The sequence below is a fragment of the Nyctereutes procyonoides genome, unplaced genomic scaffold (assembly GCF_905146905.1).
Source record: "Nyctereutes procyonoides isolate TBG_1078 unplaced genomic scaffold, NYPRO_anot_genome, whole genome shotgun sequence".
NCBI lineage: Eukaryota > Metazoa > Chordata > Mammalia > Carnivora > Canidae > Nyctereutes > Nyctereutes procyonoides.
The window spans coordinates 12,273,857-12,295,759 of record NW_026575128.1 but is presented as its reverse complement, the minus strand read 5'-3'; the positions used below and the strand labels follow the sequence as shown (position 1 = coordinate 12,295,759).

General features: G+C 56.8%; 2 protein-coding genes across 3 annotated transcripts in view; both read right to left on the bottom strand.

The window, feature by feature from the left end:
* Positions 1-21,903, bottom strand: part of AGBL4 (AGBL carboxypeptidase 4) — a 1,386,151-nt gene that overhangs the window by 165,286 nt on the left and 1,198,962 nt on the right. The window lies entirely within an intron of this gene.
* BEND5 (BEN domain containing 5) overlaps positions 19,043-21,903 on the bottom strand; it is a 47,077-nt gene continuing 44,216 nt past the window's right edge. For both annotated transcript variants that reach the window (XM_055341591.1, XM_055341592.1), the window contains one exon: positions 19,043-19,579. In XM_055341591.1, coding sequence (XP_055197566.1) covers positions 19,422-19,579 — 158 coding nt within the window. In that variant the 3' untranslated portion in view covers positions 19,043-19,421. The remainder of the gene's footprint in view (positions 19,580-21,903) is intronic.

The following is a 21,903-nucleotide window of genomic DNA, read 5'->3' as shown; positions in this document are numbered from 1 at the left end:
CAGCATCCCCTGCAAACCCAGGCCCCGAGGCAGGGAGGGCCAGGTGGGAAGCTGTTGGGCGGGGGTCGGGACCTTGAGCGAGGCCAGAAGGGCTGTGCCCGGGAGAAGGAGAAGGTGGCCTCGAGTCGCCTGCCGGCAAGGGCCAACTAGGCCCCGTCGCCCTCTTGTCGAATTGCTGAGGGGGCTCATGGAAGCGCCTCCGCCCTCCGGCCTGGGGTCTGTCACTAGACCGAGGGAAGGACTCAGTGACAGCTGCTGGCTGTCGCTGACTGCGGGAGCGGCCCGCCCCCCGGGCTGTCCTCGCTTTCCTGTCCTTCCACAGGGTTCCGCGAAGGGTCCTGGGCGAGGCTCTGAGTGAGTCTCCTGGTGGCAAAGACACGTAGGAACACCACCGGCTCAGGAGCGGTTGCATAGGTTGTTTAACGAGGAAAACACGAGTGAGGGAGGAGCACGCCTGTCGGGTTGTGGCGTGTCCGGAGTAGGTAACGCCACCGGCCATGGCCCTGAGGAGACCCAGGAAGGCACACCCTGGCCTAGCACTTGTTCGGACGATGACACTGCTTGTTCTCAACTTGGCGCCTCTCCACCCTGCGTCTTCTGCATCGCACCTCACTGCTCTTGAGGCTGAGCATCAGCTGCCACCGCGGCCCCAGTGCTTGCCACCCGCCAGCCAGAACCCCACAGCTTTGCACGACCAACCCACTGACCCTGGGCGCTCCGCGGACTCGGCCCTCCTGCTGTCCCGCTCCTGGAGGCGCCCCCGGGCCGCAGCACTATGCAGCGGGGCCAGCGGCTTCCCTGCACGGGGGGCAGGCGAGCAACAGCAGGAGTGTGCAGACCCCAGGTGCTCCCCAGGGACTACCCAGGGGCTCCCCAGGTGCCACCCGGGTGTTACCCAGGTGCTACCCAGGTGCTACCCCAGGGGCTACCCCAGGTGCCACCCCAGGGGCTACTCCAGGTGATACCTGAGGTGCTACCCAGGTGCCACCTCAGGTGATACCCGAGGTGCTACCCAGGTGCCACCCCACGGGCTACCCCAGGTGCTACCCAGGTGCCACCCCAGGGGCTACCCCAGGTGATACCTGGAGGTGCTGTCCAGGTGCCACCCCAGGTGATACCCGAGGTGCTACCCAGGTGCCACCCCAGGGGCTACCCCAGGTGACACCCGAGGTGCTACCCAGGTGCCATCCCAGGTGATACCTCAGTGTTATCTGAGGTGTTACCCCAGTGCTACCTGAGGTGATAACCCCAAGTGATACCTCAGGTGATACCCCAGGTGATGCCCCAGGTCATACCCTGAGGTGATATCCCAGGTGATACCCTGAGGCACTACCCTGGGGGGCAAGTGCTCCAGCTGACCCCTGGACCTGGCGTGGCACCTGCTTCCCGGTGCCCCCAGCCCCCAAACCAATGCGCCTTTGCCCGAGGCTGTGCAGCCCTCTGTCCCTGGCCCCCTCTCCGGCCCCTCCTTGTCCTCGTGTCCACACAACCCCTGAGCCCGTTTCCTCTTGCCCGGATTCCCAAAGCCGCCTCCCGACCACCTCCCCGCCTCAAGTACATCCTTTCCCGGGCCTCCCCACTGAAGCCAGAGTGAACTCCCTGAACGCACAGTGGACGGCATGCCCCCTGGCGGAACCCTTCCGTGGTCCCCAAGCCTTTGGGACGTGGCCCCTGCCGTGTTGCCCAGCCTCACCTTCCCAACCGTCTCCACGGCCCCCTGCCCCCAGCCCTCTTGCTCCAGCTCAGCCTCTGCTTGTGCTGCACCTCAGCTGGGGCTTTCTGTCCCCTCTTCTCTCCGAGTCCTAAGGGCTCCCATCCACCTCCAGCTGCCTTCTCCTCGGAAGGCGATCCCCCTTCTCTGTGATTCTAGCTGCAGCTTGCACACGCTTTGTACGCTCCGTGCGTGGTCCTCCTGCATCCATTCACAGAGCTGTGCTGAGCACGCGCCAGGCCCTGCGACGGTCACAGGGTGCCCAGCATCGCCCCCAGTCACCCCCTACCCTGGGAGGCGAGGACGGCCCTCGGGACCCGGCCTGTCCCTGACAGTCTGGTCCTGCTGTTTGCTGCTCTCTGTCCCCATGTAAGATCCTGAGCACACGTTTTGCCCTGCCTGAGACTCAGTTTCCTCCTTAGCAACATGAGGTCCCAACTCCTGCACCTGGCGGTGTCATGAGTCATTAACAGCAGCAGTTGTCACAGAACTAGGAATGACAGTAACACAGAGCACTAAATACAGGCTGACTGTTCGAGTGCTTTCTATTTAGCACCCCACCACGCTGCCGGGCCGGGCGGGGAGGCTGCGGGACTGGCTCAGACTGGCCGGGCCCAGGAAGCACCTGACGCCGCTGGCCTCGCGGGGACTGTCCCGCCGGCAGGAAGGAGGTGTGGGGGACGGGGTATGCGGAGCACGTCTGGGGCTGGCTAGCAGACGAGCCTGGCTGGAGCTCCGGGCCCGTGTTTAATAAAAGATTAATGAAATTGTCAAACCGACCTTGTCAGCGTCTGCTCAATCCAATTACGTGGCCTCGGCCTCACGAATGGGGTTAAAACCGACGTGCGTGTGAGCCACGCCGGGGCCGGCAGCTCTGGGGAGATGGGCTTCCTGGGAAAGCCCAGGGGACGGCTGGCTGCAGGGGGCCTGGCGGCCTTGCCCCCCCCCCCCCCGGGACTGCGGGCCACTTGCGGGGCACAGCAGCCCCGTCCTCTGGAGAAGGCACAGCTGCGCATCCGCACTCCACGGATGGGGGTGCTCGGCACGGGGCGTGGAAGGAAGACAGTCGCCGTCCTTGAGAAGTCCTTGGACTGGCAAGTGGGAAAGACACAGGAGCAAATGGAATGGGGAAGCATTCAGGAAGGTTCCTGGGAAGACAGCCCCGCAGTGAGCAGTGGCAGGAGCTGACCCAGAGGAGGAGGCCGCGAGTCCCCTCCCTCGGGGAGCCGGGCTTCAGGCAGGCCGGCAGGGAGGGAAGTTCTGTAAGGTGCCGGGGAGGGCTCCTGACTCCCAACAGGAGCAGGGAACTGGCTCACAGTGGAAAGGGCGGGGGGCGGGGCGGGCCAGGGCAGCTGGGGCCCTTGGGTGCCCCAGGGAGTGGCACGGGGAGCCTCCTGGAGGGCAGTTTTCTAAGGCAAGAGCCGCGGAGGGAAGCCCAGCCCTTGGCCAGTGTCTGGGTGGAGCGCAGGATCTGGGGCATCAGCTGGGCCTCCCTGCCTCCAGGCCTGAGGAAGCCCCTGGGGAGGAAGCCGGGCACAGGGTCCCTGGGGCCCTGCCTGCCGCTCCCTCCCACTCAGCTGTGCCATTTCCTGCTTCCTCCCCCAGCAGCCCCTCTCCCTTCACCACTAGGGCCTCACGGGGACACTGTGGGACACCGTGGGACACAGCATCCTGGTTCCCATTTTAGTGGGTGAAGCTGACATGAGGAGGGACCAGATGCTTCCGTCCGAGTCTGGTTCCTAATGGAGATGAGACTCAAGCCTACTCCTTCAGAACAACAGTCCTCAGCTAGTTTTTGGGCGGGTGAGTGGCCCTCACCAGGGCTACCGCCTGTCTTGACTTCAAAAGGCAACCCTGGGCAGCCCGGGTGGCTCAGCGGTTGAGCACCGCCTTCAGCCCAGGGCCTGATCCTGGAGTCCCAGGATCGAGTCCCACATCAGGCTCCCTGCATGGAGCCTGCTTCTCCCTCTGCCTGTGTCTCTGCCTCTCTCTCTCTGTGTGTGTGTCTCTCATGAATAAATAAATAAATAAAAATCTTTTAAAAACAAAACAAAAACAAAAAAAAAAACCCAAAAGGCAATCCTGCCAACTGCTTATCTGGGGCTTGGCGGGGCCCCGAACAGGAGGCCCAGATTTGGATGCTGCTGTCACACAGTGGGATTCGTCACCAGCCAAGGATTCCGATTGGACAAGTGTCTGTGGCCTTGCCTCAGTGCCCCTGGGGGACAAACCCCTGTCCCCGCCCAGTGAACCACAGCACTGCGGCCCTGCTCAGCCAAACCAGGAGTGGGGCTGTCGTCACCCAGTCGGCTCTTCTCCCGTCGGTCTAATCAGCAGGTCACAGTGGCCTCACCCCGAACACACACTTGTATCTTGCTTTGCCCGCCCTCCACGCCCCAGGCCCTGCGTGCCTCTGCCCCCGCTTCCTGCCGACCTCCCCTGTCGCTGCCCGGGGTCCTGCCACGGCCGCCGCCCTGATGCACGACCCTGACCGTGTCCCTCCAGCCTCCTCTCCGTCCCCGTGGCCGCGCCAGGGCAACGTCCCACAGCCTGCGGCCGGTCCCTCGGCGGGTCCCTCGGCAGGTCCCTCACGGGTCCCCAAGCCCCACCCCCACCCCCAACCTCCTGGGGTGCCGAGGAAGCACTGAGACTTCCAGAGCTTCGGGTGTTTGCTCACTCATCTGTTTATGCAACTTTTGAGCCCCTTTTGTCTGCTCCACCCTCCCCTGGTCATTGTGCCCTAAAACGTGCTCATGGCTCTTGGGGGAAGGACAACAGTCAAGCACCTGTTGGGACAGAAGGAAATGCCACGGAAGCAGAGCCCTGGATGGTGTGCCCGGGGCGGGCGGGGGGGGGGGGGACGGGCCTGCAGGCTCCTCAGGGGCCTGGCTGGACAGATAGCGGCTCTCCAGAGGGAGCCGTGGGCAGAGAACGCGGGGGGCAGCTGTGCAGAACTGGGGGGCTGCGGTGGGGGCGGGGGCTTAAGGCCACAGGCCTTCCCCTGCCGCCTTCCCTCTGCTGGCCGCGCCTGCGCCCTCCTTGGGCCCTGAGAGTCACTCCTGAAGCTCACTGTCACCTGAGAAGGGGCCACGCGGTCACCCCCTCTGGACACTCCAGGAAAACCAACTAGTCCTCCTCCTGTGTCCCTGCCAACCCCCAGCCCACGCCGATCCCACCTGTCACGCGAAGCGTCCCGGGTTCTGTCACTGCCCGTCCCCCGCTCCATCCATCACCCATCCACTCACGTCTCCAACAGACCCCCCTGCAGCCGCCCCCCGGGGGCCACCTGGGCCGTGCCTTCAGGTACGTGTGTCACCTCCTGGGCCCTGGGCCCAGCTCCTGGGAGGTGCCCACCTCCTCGTCCCCCCGCCAGCGCGGCACCAGCCCAGGGTGGCTTTGGGTGAGTATTTGCTGAGTGAATAAACATTTGAGATCATTTTATTGAAATACTTCAGAGTAAATTTGGAGACAGGCATTCCTCTACTCAAGAGTAATTTAATAACCACAAATGTCTTTAACACAGTGGGGAGGCAAAAAAGAAGGTGTGCATGTTCCGTTATTGCTGCTGTTAAAATAAATGGCATTTTTAATAAAGTGTCCCCATCCAGCATACAGAATGTGGCCACATGATGAAATAAATAAATATACGGTGAAATTATGCATTGCAAAGCAGACTTTTTCTGGTCTTTTGGTTATTAAATTTAATCACTTTTGAGCTGCGCCTCTCCTCTTTTTCCTAGAGGCAGGTACGCTTTTGATTAAAATGTGGGCCCCAGAGCACTTTCACAAGGGAAGGCTGAGTACGTCCCCAGAGGACCCGCAGCAGAGCGAGCAAGCGGGATGACGAGGCCAAGGCAACAGCCACAACGTGCTTCTCGCTTGATGGACGTGTTTATCCCCAGACAGAGTGCGCGGCAGTTGCAGGGCGTATGGAAATCTTGCAATTAAGGCAAAGTCTAATTAGAGGCTGCATATCCAAAATACAAAGGGAGCCCCGAGCGGCAGCCTCTCGGGTCCGCTCTGCATCCTGATTCCCCAGCGCAGCCCCTGCCTGAGCCGCCCGGCCACTGAATTACCAGGAGGGGGATCTGAACCTCGTTGCCCGACGTGGATCCCTGGGGCAGCTCCGGTTCACGGTCGGTGGAGACGCGTCCGCCCACGGAGAGCGGCACAGCTTTAGGAAGCGCCTGGATTCGCATCCCTACCGCGCCAGCCCCGACACCGTCATCCCCGTGGGAGTGTGACAGGCCTCCCTGAGGGCCATCGAGGGCTTGGGGAGGGCTTGGCGGGACTTCCGTTCAGGGGATGAACCCTGTGTGGGGCCAGGGCGGACAGCCCGGTGGGGGGCCTCCTACCACCACGGCGCCCTTTGCACCCACAGGACCCACGGGCTTTTCTCTCCGCCAGGTGCCTGACCCTGCACCGAGGATTCCATCCCACGTGCCCACAGACATGAAAGTCCAAAACAAGCTATTTCCCCTCAAAGCAAACAGTCCTGGGGAGCGGAGGGGCGGCAGGGACTGAGGGCAGGCTGGTCGCCCGGGCTCTGGGCCCAGGGCCAGCAATGGTTCCTAAGCTTGGACCGGGGTCAAGAGATCAATTCGAAACTGTCTTTGCCCCCAAGAGAGTCACAGACCGGGGGCGCCTGGGTGGCTGAGTCGGTTGTGCATCTGCCCTGGCTCAGGTCATGATCCCCGGGTCCTGGGATCAAGTCCCGCATCGGGCTCCCTGCTCAGCTCCTCCCTCTGCCTCTGCTGCTCCCCCTGCTTGTGCTCTCCTCGCTCTCACTCTGTCAAATAAATAAATAAAAATTAAAAATAAAAGGAAGTCACAAACTAGCCGGGAAAAGAGCAAGACATCAACTCATATTCCTATGACACTTTCCAGTTAAAAGTGCCTCATTATTCCTGCCGAGAGCCTGTGCAGGGGCCTCCCTGGGTCCCCTGGGTGCCCAAGCCCCAGGCCCGGGGCTGCACTTGGGGCGCACGGAAGCTGAGAAGGGTGTCACAGATGCCACCCATTTCTTCAGATGTCTCTTTGGTCTTGTGTGAAGCAGCGACAATAGTGCGGATGCCCCTTTCGTCCCCGTTCTCCCCACCCGGAGCCGCAAGGCCCCAGAGCTCGGCATCCTCACTGGCCGCGCTGCCCCGTGGCCCCACCAGCCTGTGCCAGCGTCTGCCTGCTGGTCACGTCCATGTCTGTGGACGCAAACTCCAAGCTTCCTTCCGCCACCTGCCTTTCTGACTCCACATCGTGCTTTGGGGATCTGCTTAGGCGGCTACACGCAGCTCTGGGAAGAAAGTGAGTGCTCCCAGTGCCTGGCGTCTGTGCACACGGCCGGCCACCGCGCTGCGGGACGGCGGCTTCGTCCTCCTGCGTCCCCGCAGCTTCGTCCTCCTGCGTCCCCGCTGTGCGCAGGGGAAGCTTGAGCGGTGCCCCCCCCCCCGCCCCGATGTGGCCACACCCCGACAGGGGGACATGGAACCTCCACTAACTCGGGCCCTAGTGCGGGTCTGGCACCCCCCGGCTCTCCGTGTGATTACTAGAAGCTCCTGAGGCCATGATGAAAGAACAGTGCACTTGGTCTCAGAAGGACCTGGATCTGAATCTTGACACTGTCACTTATTAGCTGTGTGACAATGTGCAAAAAACCTAACCTCTCTGGGCTGCAGCATCCTCTTAAGGAGAAGACAAGAGTAACACCAGTTCTGAACTATTCTTGTGATGATCTGGATGTGTAGTCTTCAGTGTGATCCTGACCGACGCGAGGAGCTGATGGGAAGATGTCCTGACCCTTGGCAGGGGAAGGCTGTGGGGCGGCATCCCCTGCTCTCGTGGCTCCCTTCTCACTCTCAGTCTTAGATGGACGGATACAGGTGTGGTCTGTATGCCCTGGACCACTACTCAGCCATCAAAAAGAATGAAATCTTGCCATTTGCAACGATGTGGATGGAGCTAGAGTGTATTATGCTGAGTGAAATAAGTCAGTCAGAGAAAGACAAATATATGATTTCACTCATATGTGGAATTTTTTTTCATATGTGGAATTTAAGAAAGAAAACAGATGAGCATATAGGAAGGGGGAAAAGAAAAAAAGGAGAGAGGGAAACAAGCCATAAGAGACTCTTAACAACAGAGAACAAAGTGAAGGTTGATGGAAGGATGTGGGTGGGGGAGATGGACTAGAAAGGTGATGGGTATTAAGGAGAGCACTTGTTGTGATGAGCACTGGGCTCATATTTAAGTGAGGAATCACTGAATTCTACTCCAGAAACCAATACTGCACTGTACGTTAACTACCTAAAAATTTAAATTTAAAAAAGTGACCAAACCCTCCCCCAACCCCAAAAGCTCAGTCGTAAGGACAAAAGAAAAAGAAAGAAAAGAAGCTACCTGATAATCGTAGTTTAAAACCCAGGAGAGGGACGCCTGGGTGGCTCAGTGGTTGAGCGTCTGCCTTTGGCTCAGGGCGTGATCATGGTCCGGGGTTCGAGTCCCCTCAGGGACCCTGCTTCTCCCTCTGCCTGTGTCTCTGCCTCTATCTATGTGTGTGTCTCTCATGAATAAATAATAAAATCTTTAAAAATAAAATAAAATAAAAAAATAAAATAAAATAAAATAAAACCCAGGAGAGCCCAACCCACCTTCTAATCTGGCCATAGTCTCCACTCCATCTGTGCCTTTACTGGGTCAGCACTGAATCTCAGGTCCTCCCTGAGGGGCAGCCCCAGCCTGCAAGGCCCCACCTACCCTCCCCCACCCCCAGGAAGGCAGCACCAGCCTGGCCTACAAAGGGTTAAATCTCTTCTTCCCCCAGACATTAGAGCCAATGAGGCTTTCTGCTTAAATGGCCTAGAGCCACCTCCCAAAGCTCCTTAGCTCAGAAAAGTGCCAAGTCAGCAAAAGGAAAATAATTTAGAGCCACTGAAAAGAGGGACTAGGGCCCCCTTCCTTATACCTACGGTGGCAGCTGCTCAGCAGCGAGAGGCTCACACCCAGGGCCCAGGGCTCTGCGCCCCCCACACCCGCACCCGCACCCGCACCCGCACCCGCAACCCGGCTGGGGAACGGAGGTGTCCCAGGGGAGCAGGCCCACGGGGCACGGGCACCGGGACGGGAACGGCTTGTCAGGAGTGCTGCGCCAGCCGTGGAGAGCGGCCCAGGGCATCACGAGTACAGACCGTAACCCGGGCCGCCCGCACGCCAGGGGGGGCAACACCGCCGCACGCCATCCTACTGCAAGGGGTAAACGTTTCGAAGTCACACACCTTAGCTCCCACGGTGTTACGGGTCAAATTTGCTCAAGAAAAATATCCACAAAGGAAACTAAGGCTCACAGGAGGCCGAGCCGGCCTGAGCCCCGCACAGTGGAGCGTGCCTTGTCACTGAGGGTGGGGGCACCCGCTAGGGAGCACCCACTAGGTGCCCGCCGCGTGCCCGGCGCTCTTACAACAGCCGGAAGACATTGGTGATGTTAATCTTTCTACGTAGCTAATGGATCTGAGGACCCAGAAGGTTCCGTCGCGTGTCCAAGGTCATGTTCCTGAAAAGTGGTGGAGGAGAGGTTCAAGTCCGCACGGGCTCCCTCCCATGCTGTCTCCATGGAGGGTGTGCTCGGCGTCCAGGCCGGGCTTGCAGTCCACCCCCCAGCCCCAGGGCACGAGCTGCGTGGGGGGCGCCCTGCATGCCGGGCCCGGCAGCCCCCCTGCTCCGCGCAGCGGGTTCCAGTCTGGCGGTGCCAACAGTCACGGAGGAAGGACAGTGGGCGTCTGGGCCTCACCATCGCTCACCTGGGCTACTCCAGAGACCTCCCCAACTCCTCTCTCCCCACTGCAGCACTGTCACAGCCTTTCCTTCTTTCCTGACTTGGTGATGCCCTCTCCTGGGGGAACAAGACCAGGGAGGTCTCATGACAGCCTCGTGAAGGGCTTTCTTGATCCTGCAAAGCCTTAAACCTCCAGGCGGAAGGAACTGCTGGCTGGGCACCGTCTTTGGTCATCAGAGGCCAGGAGTGCAGGGACAGCTCCATGTCACCTGCACCCAGCCCTGTGCTGGGCCCAGGACACACGGAGGAACACATGGTGGCCCCTTCGAGTGTTCCCAGTCCAGCAAGAAAGATGCAGGTACAGTGACGGCCCAGGCTGAGAAACTAGCGGAGGCACAGGGTGGTTTATGACCGGGCGCACGCACCGCTGATGCCACAAAACCGTTTCAGTGAGTCGCCGCTCTCCAAAACCAGGGGAAGGGGTGTGTATGAACGGATCCCCACAGCCCCTGTGACAGGGTCCGCGGTTCAGACCCTAAAGCCTCCTGAATTAGCATGAAAATCCCATCCTCCCATGTCTGCTGAGTTCTGGGCAGGGCTGCAGATGGCCGGGAGTGACAAGTACCAGGGATTAATGGCAGGGAACCGAGAACACCGCTGCAGAGAGGCTCCCCTGGCATCTGTGGCTGCTACAAGGAGCTCAGGGGTGTCCACTGTGATTGCGGGCTATCTGGGCTCACGGGAAGTTCCTGGATAAATATCAGGGGCCTCTTCCAGGGGGTGGGGAGGATCGCACTCCCTTGTGGGAGTGGCCCAGGCCCTGAATGTTTATTCCCTCCTTCTTGCCATAACACCACTGGCCTGGCTGGGCTCCCACGGCCTGCCGTGAGGCAGGAGCTGAGGGACAGGCCTGTCCTTCCTCCGCTGAGATTGAGTTGCAACGACCCCAGGGTTTGTCTCTGCTCCATTCCCCTTCCTCTGGCGTTGGGGTCCTTGCTTTAGTTCAGGTCTGGGCTGGGGCCGCAGCCTTCTACCGAGACTTTGATATCACGTTTATTTATGTGATAATTTTTTAATGAGTGTATACTATGTGCTGGGTGCTCAGAATACACCAGTGAACAAAACAGAAACCAAGACGCTAAAGTGGATGACAAATGTAATTATGACAGAGTCTGTGAATTGTCCAGATGCAGGACGCACAGAGAGAGAAAGCCCACAAGTCAGCATAGGTACGTGTCCGTAATTCCAGTTGCTGCTTGGGAGGATGCTGGTGCAGGGGGAGGACGCGGGGGTCTGGCTCTTGGTTCTATGTCACGTCCCCGACACCCAGAAATGGGCACAGCACACGAATGAAACAGGGAGGCTTTGCCCTCTGGAGTCCCTGACGTCATCCCCACCGCCGACCCCCTCATCCTCTGCAGCACCTGCCCTGGGCAGCCACGGAGGACCCCCCTTTTCCCCTCGGCAGGGCGGGTCTCAGCGCGGCGAGCCTCACCTCTGGAATTGCATGCACTGGGCCGTGGGGCTGGCGGGGGGCCTCGGTCGCCCTCCGTGCCCTCCGTCCATGGCTGCTGCTGCGGCTCGGCAGTCTGCGGTCACCAGCGTGCGATCCCGCACCGCATGGCGTGATTGTAATTCGGAAAAGGGCCTTTGCTTAGGCCGGTGGCTCTCCAAGTGCGGTCCCCGGACCAGCAGCGTCGGCATCACCCGAGAGCTGGAGGCGAGTGTGACTTCGTGAGCTCACACCAGGCCCGCTGAACCGGGAAGTCTGGGCCGGGGCCTGTGGCATGGCTTTCAACGAACCCCACAGGTGATTCTAGAGCAGGTGAAGTTCCAGAGCCACCGGTAGAGTAAAGCATCGGATCTCGCCTCGGGAGACTGGGGTTTAGGGTCCATCCGCTAATTATGTGGCTCAGGAAATTCAGCCTGTTTCCTTGTCTTTGAAATAAAGACACACCAGAGAGCTACCAGGAGGAATCACAGAGCAATACCGGTGAGTCTTTGTGTTATTAGTCAGAGTGATGACAATAAAGCCATTCATTCATTCATTCACTCATTTGTTCGCTCCATGAGCTCCTAGCCTGCCGGACCCGGGCCACCTGGGCCGGGAGCAACCATCTCGCTGTCGTTTCAGAAAGCCCTGGGCTCAGACGCAGGCCGACGTCTACAGCATGCAGACGACCCCTCGTCGATAAACTGGCCTCGAGCTTTACTGTGCGGAGGCGGGGCCGCAGCTGCGGGGATGCTGACGCGCACAGGCCCGCCGGGGAGCCCAGGCGCCACGCAGTGCCAGGACACGGCTGGGCCAGGGCCTAGGGCCGGGCTCCTGCTCACACACTTTCACTTGGGATTTCACGGATCGTAGAGGGAACCCCAGAGGCAGGGGCGAAAGCGGCAGAGAGAGAGAGAGTGAGTGCCTGCCAGGCCTCAGGGCTTGTCGGCCGCCCAGCATCGACGTTACCACGTCTGCTGACAGGACGCATCAGTAAGAGGATCCCTCAGCTCCCACGTGCAGCCCGGGGCCCAGCAGCCCGGGGCCGCGCTTCCATCCGGAGCCTCCTCGTGTGCGTCTCTCCTTCGCCCTCCGACCTCACCGCACAGTGAGAACCGCGGTCTTCGTTCTCCCGATGGAGGAACAGAAGCTCAGGGCGCATGTGGCAGCGGGGGACAGGGCCCCGGGTGGGGGCGCCGGCAGGAGCCGCTCCCCGCCAGCATCTCTCCGGTTTCCTCTCCCTCACGGAAATGCTGCTTCCGCGCGGGCCTGCCGCGGCCACACGTGTCTTCAAGCCGCCGCCCGTCTCCCATCCGGGGGTGGAAGCGTGGCCGCCCGGGACCCCCGCCACGGCCAGGCCGCCCCCCGCCCCTGGGTGAGCACAGCCCGCAGCAGCCCACGGCCTCCAGGGCCTCGCCGGCGCCCCCCACAGCCCTTCCCGGGGCGCTCACCACCACAGGCCATTCTCTTACTTGTTTGCTGTTTGCTGTCCCCCCCCACCCCAGACCAGCCACTGACGCGCAGCAGGCCCCGGGGTCCGGCCTTCCTAGCGAGGGGCCTCGGCACCCAGGCGGGGCCGGAATGTGGAACCTGCCTCCCCTGCAGCCCACGGAGCGGCGCGGGCCCCTGTCCTCGGCCGGAGCCCATGGCGGAGCGCGCGTTCGGGACGGGTGACGGAGGACAGAGCACGGGGCTCGGAGCCCCACTCGCGGTTGCGGCTCCCTGCTTGGAGCTGGCCTGCAGTGCCTGTCCGAGTGCTGGGCACAGGACCCCAACACTCGGAGGGGTGGACCCACACACAGATGCTCAACTGCCAGCCACTCTCATCCGACAGGTGTAAGCCCCGGTGCCCCGGCCTGAGCCGTTCCCAGGTGGCCGAGCTCTAGCTGCGAGAGTGGCCCAGCCCAGAAAAGGCTCATTGGTGACGAGAAGGGATCTGTAGTGCGGGACCTCATGGCTCTTTCCTTGTCACTGAACTAATAAACATTATTATTGATACTTTGGTTAGGACACGAAGGGTCCTAGCCACACACCACAGAACTGGGAGAGAGGGCGCAGCCTAGAATCAGATTCCCTAAGGATCTCACACACCCCAGCGCACACACAGACAACTGGCCCAGAGGGAGCTGAAGAGGTACGTCTATATAGAAAGTTAATTCAGCACGCTTCTTTAGAAATTCCAGAAACACACGCGCGTCTACCCCACTTGAGACAGGACTGAACCCCTCGAGGAGCAACCCCACCGCGCACGGAAAGGACTCAACACGCTCGCCCTTGAACGCGGTTAGCTCAGTCCTGGGAATTTAAGAAACAACCAACCACAGACGCTCGTGGCAGGATTACCTCTAAGAGCAAGACACTGGAGACACGAGAGACAACAGCACAGCAGAGATGAGGAGGTAGTCACAGCCCAGCCCTGGGAGGGGCAGCAAAGCGGTGGCTGCGCAACCGGGCGGGAGACGGGGAAGCGTTTGCCACACGATGGGGGAGGAACGAGGCTGGGTCATGGGAGGCTGGGCAGCCGCCCGGGAGCAAAGAGGTGCTGCCCCTGGACGGACAGGAGGGGCTCCCCGGAGACACGTGCAGTTGGGCTTGGTCCGGGGGACTACGGCTGGATTTTCTTTTTTGGCTTTGGCTTTTCTCAAATTCTGTTTTGTATTTTAAACACAAATGGAAAAGAAGATGTCAACCAGCTGGAATGTTGGGCTGAAACCAATAAGATGAAATCTCTGGAAGAGGGATAAATGCAAAGTTCTGTATTTCATTTAAGAACACACACTTGAAAGACGCCTGGGTGGCTCAGTCGGCTAAGCATCTGCCTTCGGCTCAGGTCATGACCCCAGGGTCCTGGGGTTGAGCCCCACATCAGGCTCCCTGCTCAGTGGGGACTCTGCTTCTCCCTCTCCCTCTGCCCTTCCCCTGCATGCGCGCTTTCTCTCAAATAAATAAATAAATAAAATCTTTAAAATAAAAACCCCCAAACAAAAAAAACACACCATACACCTGCATGGGGGGAGGGTGTGTAAAGAGCTGCTAAAAAGAAAAAGGGAAGAAAAAGAACAGAAAGAAGCACTCTACGGAAGCCGGAGCTAGGATGGCAGGGACACTAGGCCTGGCATAGGGGCAGGCCAGTATGATCACCAGAACAACTGCATACAGGACAAGGTGACGGGGGCTGGGGGACATTATAAACTTGACCAATTTCCTCCAATCTAATAAATAGTGAAGTCAGGATCTGAATTTTGTGTGAGCTTCTCTGGCTCCAAGACGTGTGCTGCTCTTATAAAACTGTGAGCTGAAGGGACAAGTATGGTGTTAGCCAAATAGAGGGAGCAGAGGCGAGTTTGGTGGCCCTCCACGCCACAAGAGAGCATCACAGGAGGTGCTCGTTCAGGGTTGGGCCACGCTGACAGAGCTACGCCAGCATTAAGAGGCGAGAAGCTGCCCTGGTTAGTGGCACTCGGGCCCTTCCTAAAGCCCCTGTCCGGTCTTGAACCTTACCTTTTAGAGACACAACCTAAAAGAGCAACCAGGATGGTCAGAGCTCTTGGGATTGGCCTAGAGACACCGAGTGCTAGCTGCTTGACGCACGTCACCTCCCGAAGGCCTTGTTGCGCCCTGGCAGGTCGGCCTTCCGCTCCCACTTGAGAAACGAGAGAGGTGAAGCTCAGGGAGGCTAAGCTCTCATTCAAGGTTCCCTGCTAGTGAGTGGTGGTCAGAGTGCGAACACAGCGCCAAGTCCGGAAGCCCTGCTCTTCCCCGTGCAGCCTCCCTCTTGTGAAAACGGTAAAACGGAATTTGAATTACTCGTTAGGTGGTGGAGAGACACGACTGTCGCCTTCAACTCAGCAAAGGGCTATGAGGAGAAGCGTCCTGGGTGACTTCAGAGGAGAAAATCTCAACGACCTCAGAGGTCTCAGGGAAGTGAGTGTTTAGCGCAGCCGAAGAACATGCCAGTGATGGCAAGAACTGGATGGACTCCTGGGTGGGAAGATGACTCCCCCGCGCCTGTGGGTATCCAAGCATGGTCTGGCAAGGAGTTTGCTTACGTGGATAGGAGGTCTGGGTAGAGGACCTCAAAGCTCACTTTTGACTCAAAGTTCCTCGAGCCTATGAAGCCGTTTCGAAGGCAGTGATGGATGTATCTGGCGACTTGTCTATTTGCAGATATAAAGGTGAAACTTATGCGCCCAGCGTAAACACATTGTCCAGAGAAAACTAAACACAGAAAACGAAATGGATTCTGCTGGAGATTTTCACAGGCTGAGGTTTTATTTTCTGCAAACAAGGCCCAACCGACTCTGGGGAACTGTGCAATCTCAGAAATAATCAAAGAAAATATAACGAGGTACTAGTGTTCACCTGCTAAGTTGGCAAAATGATTGAGAACATGGTGACACTCATTACATGTATCAAGAATGATAAAAAAAATGTTATTATTTCTTTTGACCCAGGTAAGATGACTTTAAGAAAATGACAGAAAATATGGAGGGAAAAAACTGCGCACACAGAAATCTTGCCCTGAGTTTTGTTTATAAGCCGCTACGAGCCAGGGAGGGGCAAGTGGGCCGCTGGGTTCCTCGGGGCTAGAGGCGTGAGGGGCGGGTTGGTGTGCACGGGCAGCCCACGAGCTCCAAGTGCAGCGGCATGAAGACAGGCTGTCTGGGGCCTTGCGGCAGGGCACCGCGTAAGGGGTCAGAGCAGGTTGGGGACCGGCCCGGGGCACTGGGGTCAGGGGGCCTGAATGGGTGATGGGTGTGGGGAGAGCAGAGCAGAGGGGGTGGGCCCGGTGCTTCAAGTACATTCTCAGTCCTCCTAACCCCCCACCACGGGACATTATTTCTCCATTTTACAAACGGAGGAGCTGGTGTTCAGAGAGGACGGAACCCACACCGGGTGAGGCAGTACGAGCGAGGCTGGGACTGAACCCGAACCCGCTGACCTCCAGACCGGGCTCTGGCCGCCGGCACACTGGGCCCCGGGTGCAGCAGCACCTCTCAGGACCTGGCACCCCCTCGGCCCCGCGGCCCAGCGCGGCTGACCCCGCCACAGCTTGACGGCCGTCTGCTTGGGGGATGCTGGAATTGATAGTCGAGTTTCACAGAGCAGCAGGGAAACGTGAGAAATGGAAGGGGAGGGATACGAGCCTCGTCCGTATGCTAGGATCTCAGGTACGTAAAACGCATACTTGTGGCCTTGAAAAAGAGACCACGAGGGATACATCACAATGCCTGCAGTAGCCTGGTTTGGGACATTTTCCCTATTTTCCAAAAAATTTCTATGAAGTGATGGCATTTCCTTATAACTACAAAAGCAAGTCATGATTTGAAATGCATCCAAGACATCGTGTGCACGTAATGGTCGCTAACACACATTCCTCTGCCAGAAAATAAAAACAAGCCACGTCTTTCAGGTTCATCTGGGAACCGAGAACTTGTTGCCAGGGCTTCTGAAGACAGTGCCCAAACCTCATCAACCCAGGCTTTGCCGATTCAGTCTTGACTGTCCCATCCTACACAACTCCCTGGCCTGTTACGGGAACCCAAAGAAAGAAACTAAGGACAAAAGCGAGGGGACGCTCATTGGTGCTTAAGCTGAAAGTCACCTTCTGCATCATGTCCAACTACACGGCACTTGGTGATCATGAAAGAGTGACTCCAAACAAGCTTTCGGGGTGGATCCTTAGCTATTTAAAAGAAGATTTATTCCAGATACCCTCAGGCGCTTTAGAAGGAACACGTCTTTTTACTTGGAAACCACTGTTGTTCCTCCGTTAGAGCAGGTCTTCTGATGACTTCCACTAGACTCAAAGTATTGAGGGGTGGCACCTGCGTCCCCAGCTCTATCTCAAACTTCCTGACTCAAGCGCACTAAGCCATGGCCCAGAAGTCTGTACTTTAAGCCTCAGCAAATTCTTAATATTGGACACATTTGGAAACTCTCTACTCTCTACTACACAAAATGAATCTGCGTTTTGTGTATGTATTTGAATGTAATAAAACTGTGAATCCTTATAATGGGTGCTGTAATTCCTCCAAATGGCTTGAATTAATGAGACCCATTTCCAATTACGGAGTTTGGGTCTCTCTAAGATACCCTGCAATGACAGTCCTGGAGTCTCAGACCTTAAGATCCCACTCACCTGTCAGGGAAGAGTGAAAGGGCAGATCCTGCACAGACCTGGGTTCTGATCCAGCTCCACTGCTGGCAAGTCTGAGACCTTGGCCAACATGTCATTTAACCTCTTCTGTGACCATTTCTTCATTGGTACAGATATAGGAGTGATGGCCTCATCCTTGTAGGACAGTAACAGGGTACTAGGCACACAAGAGGGACTCAAAACCATCTCAGTCTAACTAGGCTCCAAACCTCTCCTGATTGCTCATCAGAATTGGCTCTATGTCCTGCCTTGTCACATCCACTTTTGATTCTATTCTGCCTTAAGAGCTAAAAGTGACATCCGGGTGATTCTGAGATTTCCAGATATTACCTGGAATACTCTCCACAACAACCCTGAGTTTGGGATCACTATCCCTACTTTAAAAGAAATGAGCACGGACAGGCCAAATGACCTTGTCAGCAGTGGTAAAGTCAGGATTTGAACACAGATCCCAGAATCTTTCACACCCTATGTGTCCCTACTCTATGTGATGTACGTTATATAAAGCACCTTCACATCTCCCATAGCTTTTAAAGGTAGATTTCCATGACTATTTCCTCCACTAATGTAAAAGCACCTATACAGCGGGTACCGTATTATAAAATAGTCTTTGAAGGGAAAGGCACGGAGCTCCTGCGCGTATCTTCGCCACAGTTGGGGAGGACAGGGGATGAGCTCAGAGTAATGCAGACTTTTCTCCAGTCTCTCATGCTTCTGTGCTACTCATGCCCACACCGTTGAAATGAACCCATCTTAGCAGCATGGATTTACTGAACACGACTACTGCCTTGAACGTTACTCAGGAAATGAGTAAAACTATGTTAAATGTTTAGAGAAGTCCTGACATATATAGTCTGTTGTTATTAATTAACCATACAGCCTGTGAGGTAGACAGAATTTTCCTCATTATATACTGATAAGGACTCTTAAGGTGTTAGGTGGTCAGTCCAAGATCGCACTGCTAGTTTGTGGAAAGCTGGGGAAATGCCATAAAAGGAAATTCACACCTACACATCCTATGAGCAAGAGTACAACATGTCACATTACCAAGGACTCTTTTATTTACTGAAATAAAATTCCTCAAAGAGGCAGCCACCTCCCCTACTCATCCCAGTGACCCTGACCTTTTGCTTACAGACATTCCATGGTCTCAAGGGTGAAGCATTAGGAAAACCAGAGGCCAGAGTTTTCCAACCAGTTCCTAAAAGCCAATAACCAGAAATGAAGAAAATAATAATTGGCAACATTTATTGAACACTTTATATATCGGTAAGGAATTCTTATAGCCACTCTGCAAGGTAGATAGTATCTCCTTTTTACGGAACAGAAAACGGAAACTCAAGAGGTTAGGTTAAGCCCAAAGCAAGCGGGGGAGCCAGGCTTGGAACCCAGGAGCTCAGCCCCAAACCCTTGCCATTTCCAATATACCATGCTGACTTCACAGGCATTACAGAAAGTGCAAATCAACAGGAAGATCGAATGTGGTTGCCAGATTGCGCGCCAGGCACCTTAGAGAAGCAGTTGCTGCATGAGATAAAAATTATGTAACTTGAAAGATCATTTGAGATATAAAAGGATAAACGAACTGACACGAGGTGACATTGCCCCCTACTTCCTGGAGGTAACGCTGGACCACATCTCACATTACCGCGCCTACACCCTTTCACAGAGATGGGTTCAATTTATCAAGGAAGCTGGATCTCAGATCATCTTGAGTGAGAGCGGCGTCTGGTCCTAGGTCTGTCCTTTGAAGTAAGAGACAGTGATTTGGTTTCGAGGCAGCCCTTCAGATCTGCAGACGGCAACCACACCCCTTATGAGTTTTCTGGCTTTCCGCCTGAATGGTCCACCCCTCAAAGGATACTGGTCACCTCCACTGTACACTTGATATCCTTAAATAAATGAGGATAATGATTGTCTACATCAAAGAATTAATGAAGCTTTATTATAGAACAAAATAGAGAAACAGAGATAGAAGTCCTTGAATGGTAAAAATATTAGTTCAAATTCTCAGTCAAGTGTGTAGGCAGCTCAGACACTCCGTCCCCCTCCGCAAAGACAGCGCTTCCCCATCCCCACAAAGACGCTGGCGCCAGGGCGCTGCCGGAGTCTCGGCACGTCCGGCTGACGTCTTTGGAGTGGGAAGTCCAAGTTCAGGGCAAGCCGAGGCCCTGGAAACCGGCTGGCTCCCGGCGCACGCACCGCCACGGATGGCGGCCGGTCTGGGCGGCACCATCGCCCTGATCACGGGCCACGCAAGGAAAACGATAAGGCTTTATGAAAAATCCAAAGTTTATTGCAAATTGTACTTTGCTTCCCTTCGTTCTTCGTTTTTACAGGACTTATTGATGTCCATGATTTTTTCACAGATGTACTTGTTGACTTTGGAGAGTCTCTGTGCGATCTCAGTCTCATCCACAGTTTCTTGTGCTATCCTGTCATACAAGCACTCTGGACAGGGAGACAAGACGGCCGAGCGTTAATGGAGCGGGGCAGCACGACCTCTCAAGGGCGCAACGAAAACCCGCCTCCCGACCTGCCTCCCGACCTACCTCCCGACACCAGGGCCCAGGCCCGGCACAGCTGCACCCTTGGATTTCTACCACAAATGTACTCAGAAAAGGATAAACTGTCAGCTTACGCTTTAAAATAATGATACAACATCCGTGTGCCCACCCCCAGCTTAGTGGGGCGTGGCTGGTCCCCTCGAAGCCCCTGGAGGCCCCTCCCAAACCCGCCGCACCGAGGGAAGCACTCTCCTGAATTCTTTCCTTTCCGTGTTATCACGTATCTATACATCCTTAACTAGCACACTGCTTACTCTTCCCTGTTTTTTACCTGTGCCCCTAGTGTATCCAGACCTTATGTATCTTTTTGACTCTGTTTTCACTCAACATTACGGTTTTGTGATTTACCCAAGTGCAAGTGCAGCTGCGGCCCATCCATTTTCACTGACGGGTACTAGTCTCCTGAAGGGACTACTTCCCCGTCTGCCAATCCATTTTACCATCAATGGATACTTGGATTGTTTCCAGTGTTTTGCAATTACCAACTCCCTGGTGCGCGTCTCGTGGAGCACACGTGCAGGAAATTCTCCAGGGGATGGGCCTTCGTGGGGAACTGCCAAATGCTAGGGGGTGTGCGTCCCCAACTTTCCTGGGTGGTGCCTAGTGAACTGTTCTCCAAAGTGGTGGCACTGACCGGCAATCCTACCAGTAGTGAATGCACGTACTGGTTGCCCTGTATCTTCAAAAGCACTTGACATTGCCAGCTTCCTAAGGCTTTGACTGCCTGGTGGGTGTGACGTGGCATCCCATGGTGGTGATTACTAACGAGGCTGAGGATGGCCACTCTTCCTGACGAAGCCAAGAGTGAGCCTCAGACGAGGTCTGACAGGAGCCTAACTGCAGCCCACTTCCTAGCCTGGGGACCTGAGGCAAATCATTGCCCTAGATGCCGCCTCATCTCATAACGAAGGTCAACAAACCACAGATTAGCTTTTTTAAGGCTGCCATGAAGCATGCGACATAAACATTTCATAAGCGTTCTTGGAACCGCGAGGAACACTACACTTCTATGGGGACGACTGTTCGTTCCCAGGGCCTAGAAGAACTTGCGGAGGGACAAGGTTAAGCGAACACATGTTAAGTGAATGAACAGTTTTCCAGGGAAACCTAGGGGACTTGAGGGACTGTGGGTGTGCATGGGGAAGGTACCGCTGGAGTATAAAATCGAAGGCAAGAATTTGAACCTCTCTGAACCTGCACTTCCTCGCCCAGTCTTCACGAGCTGCCAGGGGGGCTAAACAAAATCTTGTCTAGCAGGTGAGCCCGTGGCAGGTAGTCCTGTTGGAGATGCAGCATGTCAGCACTGCACGAGAGCAGGTGCAGGCCTGCAGCCGCCCCCAGCACCAAGCCCCCCTGTGCACGCGACCAGCTTGCCCCCTGGTGCCATCTGCACTGCAGGTGCACATGTGCCATAGGCGTTCTGTGTCCGGGCTACCCTCCCCTCCCCACTGACAGGCTTTACAAGCCTTCTGGTTGGCCTGCTAATCTCCACTTCATCCTGTCCTGGCCTTTCCACAGGGACTGAGACAAGAAGGTAGGAGGCCCCATCCCTCTCCGTCCTGCCTGCTGCGAGGTCCACCGGCAAACAGCTACTCCCCCCCCCCCCCCACTGGCTCCAGGCTGTCCCACAACTCTGTGTCCTTGATCGTCTCCTCCCTGATTAGCCTGGCTCCTTCTAGTGCCTAAATCCTACTCATCCTTCCAGACTCAGCCTCCACGGGACGGACCAGATGGCGCTAAGAGACCCCACGGCCTCTGTGTTCCCACACTCTCCTGACTCTCTCCAAGCACAGATCGAGGTCTAATAAGACTGTGACCGGCGTCTCTCCCACAGACAGGAACGCCTGAACACTCCATCTCGGCCCCGGCCAGGAGGAAGCTGACACTCACGGGGAATCAAGTGAGGAGGCTGAGAACCGTCTCAAAGTTCAGGGGGTCGAATCTGGCTGTTGCCCTAGTTGCTGCACAGCCTCTAAGGGCATCTCCCCGGGTCTCAGTTTTACCATCTGTGAAGGTAGGACGGCAAACCAGATAATCCGAGGGGATTGTTTCAGGGCTCAGTCTGCAGCTGCCTGGAAGGTAGGGGGGTGGTAGAGAGGCTGAAGAGGGAAGGGGCGAGACCGGTGGGGGGGGTGGCCCTCGGCGCCCTGGCAGGGGTCACCGGAGGGGCAAATGGAGGAAGGTCTTCCAAGAGTCCTCCCCAGAATC